Genomic DNA, 14,106 nt, shown 5'->3' on the forward strand with positions numbered 1-14,106 from the left:
TGTGAAGCCGGGGACCCCCCTGTGGGCTGGATACATTCCAAGTAAGGGGGACCTGAGGACAGAGGCCTCGCCGTGCCCAGAGACTGAGCCCCATGCATAGATTGCAAGGTTTCAAGGATTTTTGCCATAGATACAGACATATTATCTGCAAAAACTGCAAAGTCCGTCCCTGTCACCGGGGCAGAACTTACAAGCGTCTCAGCCTGGGTCGCTACCTCTCCTGACTCCGGCTGGCGAAGCAGCACCGGGTCGGAGCATTGCACACAATGGGGGTCATCGGAGCCTGCTGGTAGATTAGCCCCACATGCAGCACACGCAGTATACACAGCCCTTTTTGCCTTGGCCGCCTTGCGTTTTGAGGATGACATGTTGCTGCTTCCACAGAGCGATCTGGGATATGCAGCCAGAAGCGACCTCACAGTGCAAGCAATACAATATCTATATATCTGTACACAGTACACCGATACACCGTGAGGCACTAGAGGGACCAGCACAGAAAAATCGCTTACCGCCCGCTTAAAAAAGCGGGTGTGTGGTCGCCAGATAGCCCCTAGTCCAGGTCTCCCAGAGCCTTGCGTCCTTCCTCCAGCCAGGCATGCATGTAATGGCTGCCGGCGTCTCGAGAGAGGAAGGGGGGCGGGCCCTGGGCGTTCCTGGCCAAGAGCGGGAAGCCTGCTTCCCTCTGTGCCAAGTGAGAGGGCTGGAGCATGTAAATCAGGCTCCAGCCCTCGTCGCTGCTAGCGAACAGCGTCTCTCCCCTACCCTGAATGACAGGGTGGGGGCGGGAACGAAACGGAGCTGCCGGCGTCCTAGGCCCAAAAAGCCGGGGACTAAATTTATAACCGCCGCCGCCGTAAAAGCGCGGACGGCGGATCCCCGGCGCACCACAAGTCACAGCAGCGCCGCCCGGTCCAGAGGGGGTCGGCGCTGCGTTCCCATACACAAAAAAGTCCCCCAGTAATCTGTAGGGACACCAACTCCACGTTGCGGTCCCCGGCGCACTACAACACCCAGCCAGCCCGGAGTGTGTCTGTGCCTGCCGGGGACACAGAGTACCTGTATGATGCAGGGCCTGTCCCTGATCGTACTCCTGCTCCGTCTCCATCAGGTTCTAATGGGTCTGTGGATGGAGCCCGGCGTCAGAGCTGAGAGGCCGGCAGGATCCCACTTCCACAGAGCCCTACAAGGGGATGTGGAAGGAAAACAGCATGTCAGGCTCCAGCCCTGTACCAGCAATAGGTACCTCAACCTTACAACACCATCCAGGGGTGAGAAGGGAGCATGCTGGGGACACTATATGTGTCCTCTTTTCTTCCATCCGAAACAGTCAGCAGCTACTGCTGACTAAAATCTGTGGAGCTATGCATGGAATGTCTGACCTCCTTCGCACACAAAGCTAAAACTGGAGAACCCGTGATACCACGGGGGGGGTATAGCCAGAGGGGGAGGGGCCTTGCACTTTTAATGTAGTGCTTTGTGTGGCCTCCAGAGGGCAGTAGCTATACCCCAATCGTCTGGGTCTCCCAATAGAGCGCTGAAGAAAATGGCAGGATAAGCTTAAGGGTAGTGAAGCTACTGATGTGAATGTATTCGGTAGTGTCCCTGTGAAAACAGGTGATGTAGTGTCTTTAGGACGGCACATCTGGATTTTGGCAAGTGCATATAGTGTAATGCATGAGCGTAATCTAAAGATGCAGAAGAAAAGTTCCCAGATGGAACAAAAGATGATAGAATTAGGTTGCCTGAAAACAGTTCTGGAATGTAATACCAGACTGTTGAAGGATAAATTGGAACATTATCAGAATGTGGCACAAAAAGCTGCCATAAAAATTGCTCAAAATAAGTACAAGAAAAGAAGAGGAAAGGTAAATAAAATCAAAATTGCTCAAAATAAGTACAAGAAAAGAAGAGGAAAGGTAAATAAAACCAAAGTACCTAAAAGTATCGTCCCAGCTTCTATAAACTGGGATCCCGATACTTGGGATAGGGATGTGTGGGATTCATCTTCATCATCTGATGAGGAGGATTACCATAAAGGGAAGATTCAGTCTAATCCAGTAAGGAGGCGCCTAGAGAGGACAGAAAATGAGATCATCCGGGAACATGTCCGGGATGGTCAGGGGAATCTGCAATATGACGAAGATGGTAATGCCATCATAAATGAGAGAACGATTCCTCATGTAAAAAATTGAGTAACCATTGAAGATTACTCTCAGGGAGAAGTTGATAGCATTTTAACACAGTTTAGACAAAAACCAGGAGAAGGAGAAATTCCCTGGTTGGTCAGGGTGCACGATCTCGGAGGAGGTGGAGTGCACTTTGACGCCGGAGACGTGGCAAAATTTGTCACCATGTCTCGTGACCCAGAAATTCAGAGATCAATAAAAAATTATTTTGTTGATCATAATGAGCATGGTACTCAAAACTTAATCATGATCCTAGCCCATGCTTTTCTGGAGAAATATCCATCAGAAGCAGACTTTCCTATCAATGATAAACCTTGGTATACCTTAAAAGATGGTATGGAAAGGCTGAAGGAAGAAGCAATGAGGAATGCTCTTCCTCTTTTGGGAATGGATGATGATTATCTCCAGTACCCATTGACAGCCAGCATAAGAAATAGGCTGGTTAAACATGCTCCCCCAGCATACAAAACAGTTATTTTAACCTTAACTGTAGCGCTGACTGGAGAATCAATCGGTGTAGTTCTAGGGAGGATGAGGGAGTTACAGGATATGGGACAGTGGGATAAATCGTCCCCTGGAGGCCATGTTGGTAACAGTAAGCCAAACAATCCTGATTGGAAAGAGAAATCAGTAGGGGAGGCCCTACGAGTGTTTTGCAAAGACATGTTCCAGGCTTTGCTTAAAGCCGGGATCAATATGGAAAAGATTGATGGAAAGGAGACAGGAGAATTATGGAAGTTGTACAAACAGAAAGTTATATCTGCAAAGAAAGTGACCACTACAAATGTGGAAGGGGGCTCAAAAACCCCCAAGGTAAAGAAATCAGAAGGAAAAAAGGAAAAAACCCCAAAGAAAGTGTCTTGGGAAGATATTCAGTCAGTTTATCCATGGGAAGAATTGGCTGCAGCCATGGCCACAAAGGTCACGGAAGGAAGGGATAATACACAGACTGAAGTCTATGTAAATGAAAGTTCAGAAGGAAGTGATTTACCATAGGTAGCCAGCCAAGCCCCTTATTGATAAAAAGGGACGAACGTCCCTACGTCAATCTTAGCATACATTGGAAAGGGGGAAATGTTCAAAGAGTCCCAGCTTTGATTGACACGGGGGCGGAGGCTACTTTAATTCATGGAAACCCAGAAAAAATAAAAGGACCTAGAGTAAAAATTGCTGGACTAGGTGGTCAAGTGATCACCGAGGTTCAGACACAGGTAGCTTTGAAGATAGGTAATTTACCTATCAAGCAGTATACGGTGCTGGTAGTTCCTATACCAGAATATAATTTGGGAATTGATATCCTAAAATGGATGACTCTTAATCGAACCGAAGGAAAATTCTCCTTTGGGGTTATGTCTTGTCATAAGGAAATGCAGATTTCACATTATATCAATGATATAATGATACAAGGACAAGATGAGCAAAGTGTGAAAGATCAATTGACAAAATTGGTTGCTCATATGTGGAGTAAAGGATGGGAAATCAGTGATGCCAAGGTTCAAGGACCGTCTCAGGTGGTAACATTTCTAGGGATTCAGTAGAACAAGGGGCACAGAGAGATCTTGCCCAATGCCAGACAGAAAATTATTAATTTTCCGGTCCCTGAATCCAAACAGGAGACTCAGTCTTATATTGGATTGTTTGATTTTTGGAGACAACATATCCCTCATTTGGGACAAATGTTGGCTCAGGTGTAGCCCTCAGTACATTGGAAACTGTCGTGGTACCCCCAGAAGGTGTGGTAAATAAGCGGAATCCATGGTATCGGTTACTGGGAAGAGCTCGATAGTGATGAGATGGAGAAATTCCTGTGTTTGATGTTTGCCTCTCTGGTCGTTGGATGGACAAGTCTACATCAGGAGGAACCTGTGGCGAATGAATTTCTGATGCACCATCACATTTTCAACACACAGATTGCTGGATCTGTACACATTCTTCGGTTACAGCCACCAGTATCCCTTATCTGGATGTCTCGGTATCGATGGAGGAAATCTTAAAGTGGAAAAGTTGTTCTGATCATCTTGCTGATAAAGACACTCGATGTGTTCATCTATAGAATGCAACAGTACCCATTTCCATAGTGGGATGGATCAATCTTCCATGGTGGCAAGGCAATTTGAATGCAACAGTCACCAATTTGCAATATCTGGCTTTTAAGGGAGGAATTTGGGTACTAGGATATAAGACTGGACTGACTAACCTGGGATTCATCCCTATGGGGACAGCTATAAATACTGTAGATGCTTTTAAACCCAGCTTAGTGGAAAGGACAATTCATGATATGTTATGGCCTTATGCCAATATGTTCATAAATGGGTCTAGTGAAACTTGTAGTAACATATTGGGAAATGTAATGTGTAATGATTCCTTTGAATATCGAGCAAATGCCAAAACACATGATATTCAAGGGAGCTTTTCAGATAATATTGCTTTTATTTTTAATATACTGTACAAAGTAGTGAAAGTGATTATATTTGTGATTCAACGTTTATCTAAACAAACCAAGAAAACAAAATTTGTGGCAAACAATATTTCTTGGTCATGGTATGGTATATTCCGAGTGATCTTCTTCTAGTGGAATACTGATGATGGAAAATAATCCCTGGGATCAAGGACCGATTGTGATACCAATGTGATATGACTGAAGTTTGAATGTGTGATTAGATAGGCATAATCATAATCATAAAAGATAGGAGTGATCCCAGATATTATTTGACCTATCAATAATTCAGTATCAAAAAGATGTCCTTTGGATGGCCAATAATGATGACCAAGGAATACATGTCAACCAGGTTTTGAAGCAGTTTTAAGATAAAGAGGAAGTAACATTTACAGTTCCACTTACCGGAAACTTGTGGTTAGCTTAAAGACAGGTTTAAGGAAGCTTGCATATGAAATTTACGGCTCATTGCAATATTTCACTAACACTATGGTCGGTCAGTTGTCAACTGGCAGGATGTGCAGGAAATGTGCAGGAAGCTGCCGGTGACCACAGCAGCTTGTGGTCAAGTTACATGAACATGACTCAGATGTCACATGCTGGTGACCATTTAAACAACCTACAAATTTTCCTATAAAAATACACCGGACTCGTTTAATGTTAAGGGGATACCTTCCAGGACATTGAAGTGTACGTACGCACTGTTCCTGTGATGCAAGATGATGCCATGTTGATTCCTTATCATTAACTCGAGTTCCCTCCGATGTGAAAGGATTGCTACAACATAACGGTAATGTTGATGCATATTTCTGTTATTGTATAAGTTTCTATGACTATAGTTCTAAATGCCTATGTACCATTGATTATATTCATGTGCTATTAAAATAAATAGTATCTTGCTATAAAGAATATTAGTATTCGTGCCTGATTAGGATATCAGTGAGCGCTTCGTAAGTACGGGCTTTCAGCCCCCTTTTTAGTAGAATTTAGCAAGACACCAACATAAACATCTCAGGTACTTAGCTGCTGAGACGCAGGGCCATGTCCTGGGGATGAGTGCTCCGGTCCAACGGAATCCTCAAGGGGCTGTGGATGGAGACCGGACTCCTGCCAGGCATGGAGACCGTGCTGGCTCCCACTTCAAGCCAGAGCCTAGAAGGGATGGTGAAGGAGCGCGGCATGTAAGGCTGCAGCCTTGTAAATCAACCTTAACAACACCGCCGACACAGTGGGGTGAGAAGGGACATGCCGGGAGTCCAGACATGGACCTGCTTTTCTTCAAACTCTTTCCAAAAGTCAAACAAATCAGATGAGAATGCATGTGTGGATGTATGCCTCCTGACACAAAGCAATAAACTGGCTAGGACTGGCTACCAGGGGGTGTATAAGCTCAGAGGGAGGAGCTACACTTTTAAGTGTAGTACTTTGTGTGCCATGGTCTGGGTCTCCCAAAGGAACGATAAAGAAATAAACGTTTCCCTTACCTTCTCCAGCACTGTGCTCCCTCGTGTCCCCCTCCTTGGGGTTGAGCTCCGGCCTCCTGCCTGCATTTCCTGGTTCACGGTCCCGCTCATGTGATCGGCACAGCAGAGTGAAATCTCTGCGTGCATGATCACAGCACCAGGAGGGAAACCGGGGAGACACGCTGAAGGGGGTAAGTAAAGAGGTTTTTTTTTTATTTTACTATGGGCAGCATGGGGGCCATATCTAACACAGGGGTGCATGTGCGATCAAAGGGAGCACAGGCAGATATAATATGCGCAGCTCCCCCAGCCCATCGCCGCGGTGCAGTTTCAGCACCACGGTGATGGACAGCGGCTGTGCATATTATATGAGCGGGAGCAGGAGATCAAAGGCTCCCTCCCGCAGCTTCACCAACCTCCACCAGCCCCCCCCAACAGCCCCCAGCACCGCTCCAGAGCGGCCCCCACGTCCCCTGGACCCTGCAGTATATAATCCGTATATTCGGTTTATAAGACGCACCCCCTACTTTCCCCCAAAATTTGGGGGAACAAAAGTGCGTCTTATAAATCGAAAAATACGGTGTGTATATATTTTATACATGCACACACAAGATATATATGTAATCTACTGTATATTACATATTGTATATCATATTTACAATTTATTACAGTTTTTGTGTTCTAAGGTTGTATTTCAATAAATATATTTTACGTTCTATCTAAATATCTTGATTATTGTATCATTAAAATGATTACATGTCTGATGTTCACATTGTACTACAATACATTTTTCACTTAACTATAAGCATACAGTGCCTACAAGTAGTATTCAACCCCCTGCAGATTTAGCAGGTTTACACATTCGGAATTAACTTGGCATTGTGACATTTGGACTGTAGATCAGCCTGGAAGTGTGAAATGCACTGCAGCAAAAAAGAATGTTATTTCTTTTTTTTTTTTTTTTTTTTAAATTGTGAAAAGTTTATTCAGAGGGTCATTTATTATCCAACCCCTCAATCTACCAGAATTCTGTTTGGTTCCCCTAAAGTATTAAGAAGTATTTCAGGCACAAAGAACAATGAGCTTCACATGTTTGGATTAATTATCTCTTTTTCCAGCCTTTTCTGACTAATTAAGGCCCTCCCCAAACTTGTGAACAGCACTCAGACTTGGTCAACATGGGAAAGACAAAGGAGCATTCCAAGGCCATCAGAGACAAGATCGTGGAGGGTCACAAGGCTGGCAAGGGGTACAAAACCCTTTCCAAGGAGTTGGGCCTACCTGTCTCCACTGTTGGGAGCATCATCCGGAAGTGGAAGGCTTATGAAACTACTGTTAGCCTTCCACGGCCTGGACAGCCTTTGAAAGTTTCCACCCGTGCCAAGGCCAGGCTTGTCCGAAGAGTCAAGGCTAAGCCAAGGACAACAAGGAAGGAGCTCCAAGAAGATCTCATGGCAGTGGGGACATTGGTTTCAGTCAATACCATAAGTAACGTACTCCACCGCAATGGTCTCCGTTCCAGACGAGCCCGTAAGGTACCTTTACTTTCAAAGCGTCATGTCAAGGCTCGTCTACAGTTTGCTCATGATCACTTGGAGGACTCTGAGACAGACTGGTTCAAGGTTCTCTGGTCTCATGAGACCAAGATCGAGATCTTTGGTGCCAACCACACACGTGACGTTTGGAGACTGGATGGCACTGCATACGACCCCAAGAATAATATCCCTACAGTCAAGCATGGAGGTGGCAGCATCATGCTGTGGGGCTGTTTCTCAGCCAAGGGGCCTGGCCATCTGGTCCGCATCCATGGGAAGATGGATAGCACGGCCTACCTGGAGATTTTGGCCAAGAACCTCCGCTCCTCCATCAAGGATCTTAAGATGGGTCGTCATTTCATCTTCCAACAAGACAACGACCCAAAGCACACAGCCAAGAAAACCAAGGCCTGGTTCAAGAGGGAAAAAATCAAGGTGTTGCAGTGGCCTAGTCAGTCTCCTGACCTTAACCCAATTGAACACTTGTGGAAGGAGCTCAAGATTAAAGTCCACATGAGACACCCAAAGAACCTAGATAACTTGGAGAAGATCTGCATGGAGGAGTGGGCCAAGATAACTCCAGAGACCTGTGCCGGCCTGATCAGGTCTTATAAAAGACGATTATTAGCTGTAATTGCAAACAAGTGTTATTCCACAAAATATTAAACCTACGGGTTGAATAATAATTGACCCACACTTTTATGTTGAAAATTTATTAAAATTTAACTGAGCAACATAACTTGTTGGTTTGTAAGATTTATGCATCTGTTAATAAATCCTGCTCTTGTTTGAAGTTTGCAGGCTCTAACTTATTTGCATCTTATCAAACCTGCTAAATCTACAGGGGGTTGAATACTACTTGTAGGCACTGTATATGTGGGAGTCGGAGTCGTGGAGTCGGAGCAAGGGAAATTGAGGAATCGGAGTCGAAGGTTTAGCTTACTGACTCCACAGCCCTGCCTCCTACTACCAATTCTCTCATCTCTGTGCATCACAGACTTGGCCCTATCTTGGATCTCCTCATACCTAACCGACCAAACTTTCAGTGTCTCCCATTTTCACACCACTTCCTCATCTCGCCCCCTATCTGTCGGTGTCCCCCAAGGCTCAGTTCTTGGATCCCTGCTGTTCTCTATCTACACCTTCGGCCTGGGACAGCTCATAGAGTCCCACAGCTTCTAGTATCATCTCTATGCCGATGATACACAGATCTACCTCTCTGGACCTGACATTACCTCTCTACTAACCAAAATTCCACAATGTCTGTCTGATATTTCATCCTTCTTCTCTGCGCGATTCCTAAAGCTTAACATGGACAAAACAGAGTTCATTGTCTTTCCTCCTCCTCACTCATCTCCTCCAACAAGCCTTTCCATTAAACTTGATGGTTGCTCACTCTCCCCAGTCTCACAAGCTCGTTGCCTTGGAGTAACCCTCGACTCTGCTCTATCCTTCAAGCCACACATCAAAGCCCTCTTCACCTTATGCAGACTACAACCCAAAAATATCTCCCGGATCTGTGCTTTCCTTAACTAAGAATCAGCAAAAATATTAGTGCATGCCCTCATCATCTCCCGCCTCGACTACTGCAACCTCCTGCTCTCTGGCCTCCCTTCCAACACTCTTGCACCCCTCTAATCTATCCTAAACTCTGCGGCCCGCTTCATCCACCTCTCCTCTCGCTATTCCCCAGCCTCGCCACTCTGCCAATCCCTTCACTGGCTTCCCATCGCCCAATAACTCCAGTTCAAAACATTAACCATGACATACAAAGCCATCCACAACCTGTCTCCTCTTTACATCTGTGACCTAATCTCCCGGTACCTACCTGCATGCAACCTCAGATCCTCACAAGATCTCCTTCTCTACTCCTCTCTTTTCTCCTCTTCCCACAATCGTGTACAAGATTTCTCCCGTGCCTCCCCCATACTCTGGAACAATCTACCTCAGCATATCAGACTCTCCCCTACCGTGGAAAGCTTCAAGAGGAACCTCAAGACCCATCTCTTCCAACAAGCCTACAACCTACAATAACCCTCAGTCCAGTACACCACTGCGCAACCAGCTCTGTCCTCACCTATTGTACCATCACCCATTCCCTGTAGACTGTGAGCCCTCGCGGACAGGGTCCTCTCTCCTCCTATACCAGTCTGTTTTGTACTGTTAATGATTGTTGTACGTATACCCTCTTTCACTTGTAAAGCGCCATGGAATAAATGGCGCTATAATAATAATAAATAATAATAATATAATAGACCTACAGATAGAACAAGATATACAGTAGATCAATAGATGAATAGATAGATAGATTATAGATAGATATGATAGATATACAGTAGATCAATAGGTGCATAGATAGATAGATAGATATGATAGATATGTATAGAGATATCTATCTGAATCTTATCTGTCTCTAATGTTAGCAGAGTGTGGACTGCTGGACAGAGTTGTAGTGTGTAGTGCATAATACATTTTTTGAATGTGCTGATTCACATTGACTGAAATTGTACCACAGTCAAACAACACAGGAGACAGCAACTGAGAAGTACCATCTTATTGAGCAGAGCAGGAGCTAAATGACATCAGAGTAGCTTGTCCACAGGGCAGGAGGAGGGGGCTGTGTGCACAATGCAAGAGGGCCGTGTGCCAAGTCGGTAGCTGACCACACACTTCACTGCTGAGCAGAGCTGGAAGTCAGATCAAATAATCTTGTGTTAGGGATAGCAGAAGAGCTTGTGCTGACACCCTGACAGAGCTCAGCACTGTGCAGCAGCCTGAGGTAAACTGACCCTACATCAGCTGCTGTTGGGAGCTGCACACTGTGTAGCCTCCGCCCCCCCCCACCCTCAGAAGTCAGTATGCAGTGTGTGGGGAGCTGAATATGGATTTTCCATAACAACGATCTTATGTCTGGTTGATAAACAGCCTAGGGGGACATATTCCAGAACTTTTTTTAAAGCTTTACTTCCTGATTTCATTTATAAAGTATATTTAACAATTTCTTAAAATCACTTGCTCTACATTATTATTATATAAAAATTGAAACAACAGTTACGCTTCAATTATATGTACCAAATTTCCAACTGGGGGTCTGAATGTAGGGGAGACTGGAAAAAAGCTTAAAACAAGGATTAATTCTCAACGCCACACAAATAAAAAAAGAATAGCTCTACCTGTGGCCAAACATTTTTGTAACCCTAATCACAGCATCATGGACATCAGCTCCTCAGATCAGATGGGGCCATCACAACTCTTGACCAGACCCCAATCACATGACAATAAAATTTTCACCCTCCTTATCTCTGAACTGCTCCAATATATTCCTGCCACAACTGTTCGTCCCCTTCCCATACTGATGGTTCTTCTTAATATCACTTGTCTTATTTACTTCTCTATTCTATGTCTAGGTATAAATATGTGACTCTTAAGATTTTGTGTTATACCATGCCTGATGAAAACACCTGAGTAGTCTAGAAAGCTTGCTATTATTACCATCTTTTCAGTTAGCCATTAAAATGTATCAACCACTGAGGACTCTCAATTTTTTTTTTAAACCAATTTTTTCATAAGGATTCAGACAGTTTTGTAAGCCAAAGGTGGATTTACAAAATGCTAACAAAATAATAAAAATTTAAACTGAGATTTTTAGAAGCAAAACAGTAATAATGCCGTGACATGACAAGAATCTGCAAAACTAATCAAATGCTAAATAACTGCAAGTGAAATGTATGTATGAGATAGCCAAAATGATTTTCTATAAAATGAAGGTAGTCTCACGCTTAAAGTTTTAGTGAACGGTGAGATACGGAGCCTGAAAGTCAAACATTCAAAATATTGTTACACTTTTGCTCATCAGTGTAAATCCAGAAGCAAAAATAAGAATTCACATTTAGAAACAATATTTTTAGAGGCTAAAAAGAGAATATTAGAACTCGTACCTGGACACAGCATGGTTTTTTAAAACATCTTTTAGGAGTTTAGCATCAGCAAAATAAATGATGCTAAGGATTGCTCTAATGCAGTTATGTGTGATGTCCGGTCCCGCAGAAGAGCTATACACTTCATAAAGCGCTCCAAACAAGGTATTAATAAAAGACTTCGCCAGCTCAGGGTCCTCTCTCATCAACTGGGCCCTGGCATCATCCCATTTTAGCTCAGATTGACCACCTATGATTACAAAGGGGACAAAGTCAGAAACTAAAGGCTGCTTTACACGTTACAATTAGACATGCGATCTCGTAAGCGATCGCACCCGCCGCCATCGTATGTGCGGCAAGTTCAATTTGTTGCCCGTGTCGCACAAACGATTAAAATCCGTCACACGTACTTACCTTCCATACGACCTCGCTGTGGGCAGCGAACGTCCACTTCCTTAAGTGGGAGGGACATTCGGCGTCACACAGCGGCCGGCCAATAGAAGCGGAGGGGCGGAGATGAGCGGGACGTAAACATTCCGCCCACCTCCTTTCTTACGCATTACAGGCGGGACGCAGGTAAGCTGTGTTCATCGTTCCCGGTGTGTCACACACTGCGATGTGTGCTGCCTCGGGAACATTGAACAACCGGATGTTCAATTTTTAGCTTTTGAACGACGTGTATGCGATCAACGGTTTTTCGTACAATCCGAATCGCACGTAGGTGTCACACGCAATTACGTCACTAACGATGCCGGATGTGCGTCACTTACGATGTGACCCCGCCGAGACATCGTTAGATATTTTGTAGCATGTAAAGCCCGCTTAACTGCACGATAAAGGTAAGACTGTCCTCAGGACACCGTAAGGCTATGTGCGCACGTTGCGTACAGTCACTTCAGAATTTTCTGCAGCGATCTGAAGAGCACACGTGCGCTTCAAATCGCTGCAGAAAATGTCCGTAGAGAAAAAAAAAAAAGCCGATTCCATGCGCTTTGCCTGCAGCTCCTGCCATAGACAGACATGTCACTTCTAGAACGCAGCGCTTCGGGCAGCAGCCGAAGCGCTGCGCTCTAAGACGCCACGTGCGCACGGCCCCTGCACAATCTCCATAGACTGTGCAGGGGACGCAGGACGCATGTAGTTACGCTGCGGTACAAAGCGCAGCGTAACTGCATGTATTTACGCAACGTGCGCACATAGCCTAAGGTTGAACTAAAAGAAAAGAATGGATGGATAATCAGATACAACTCTTTTCACATAATTAAAAAAAAGAAAAAAAACTTACAGAAAATTTCCCTTTAGTAAACAAAAAGCCGTTGCAAGCAGCTTTGTTTTTACCATTTAGGCCCGGCTCAGGAATCTGCTTTCCTTTCACATACTTTAAAAACAAACAGTTTTCCAGCACTGTTTTGGATCTCATTGTCATTACCGTATATTTTTCTATAGTCGATGTTTCTTCACAGATTTTCTAATTTTCTTTTTAAAAAATGTATTACTAAAGCTATTCCTATTAACTGCAAATGTTAAAGTGATAAACCCAAAATTAGAAGATTGACCATAGATTAGCAAACCATATCCAATCGGGATATACGAAAGCAGAGAATACCAAATTATCCCAATAACACCTATGAATTAGTTAAAAAGTTTGTTTTTATTGATGGCAATTAAAAATACAAAATACACAAGGACATTGTAGACATAGACAATGATAAAAATCTAAAAAAGAACCTGAAGGCAGGGAGAGCAGGTCAAACACCATTAGGCCTGCGACACACATCCGTGCCTTTTTTTTCACGTACTGGAGACACGGCCCCACGTGGTCCTATGTATTGTTATTGTTTTGGACACACGTAAGTATTCAGGAACGGAATGTGTGTCCGTTCCGTACTTACATGTGTCCATTTTTTAAAAGTGCTGACATGTCAGTGTTGCTCCGGCAGCACGGGTGTCACACGGCCCGCACCCGTACCACACGGATGTAGTGTGGATGCAGGCCCGTGTGACACACACCGGAGAAAGACACGTGTCAGTGTAAAAATAATAAAAAAAACATACTCCCCTCCACCATACCTGCAGTTTCTGCCGCAGCTGTCCCCTGTATCCGTCCCCCAGTGAATTTGAACAACGCTTCTCCTTCACTGGGAGCCAGAAGCAGCATCAGCGAGGCGTGGCTTTAGCCGGACGCTGTCATTCAGCACCACAGACAGCACCGGATGATGCAGGTAAGGCGTGGCTTTCCGTTCTCCGTGTGTTATTACGTATAACACACGGAGAACACGTACGTGCCATAAACACGGCACACGGGGACAAAACCACCCCTTTAACACGTACGTGACAAAAACGTTACGTTTCGTCACGTAAATGTGGCCTAAGGGATAGAACATGTGCCATAAACCATCACTACAAGTTGAATTGTTATATTCTGGCACTTAATTACAATGGCTGCAGATGATAATGTTTGCAAATCAAACCAGTGTGGACCTAACAATAGTTATACAGATTACAATATCATTGTAGTGGTAAAATACCTAATATAATCCTCAGGGAAGCGGTGTGAAACGCGCGTTG

General features: G+C 44.5%; 1 protein-coding gene across 1 annotated transcript in view; it reads right to left on the minus strand.

Annotated features, from left to right (window-relative positions):
* Positions 1 to 14,106, minus strand: part of LOC142296903 (E3 ubiquitin-protein ligase TRIP12-like) — a 498,462-nt gene that overhangs the window by 271,498 nt on the left and 212,858 nt on the right. Inside the window, exon 15 of the mRNA XM_075341010.1 lies at positions 11,560 to 11,788. Within this exon, the coding sequence (XP_075197125.1) occupies positions 11,560 to 11,788 (229 nt within the window). The remainder of the gene's footprint in view (positions 1 to 11,559; positions 11,789 to 14,106) is intronic.

This window comes from Anomaloglossus baeobatrachus, chromosome 3 (assembly GCF_048569485.1).
Source record: "Anomaloglossus baeobatrachus isolate aAnoBae1 chromosome 3, aAnoBae1.hap1, whole genome shotgun sequence".
NCBI classification, from domain to species: Eukaryota; Metazoa; Chordata; class Amphibia; order Anura; family Aromobatidae; genus Anomaloglossus; species Anomaloglossus baeobatrachus.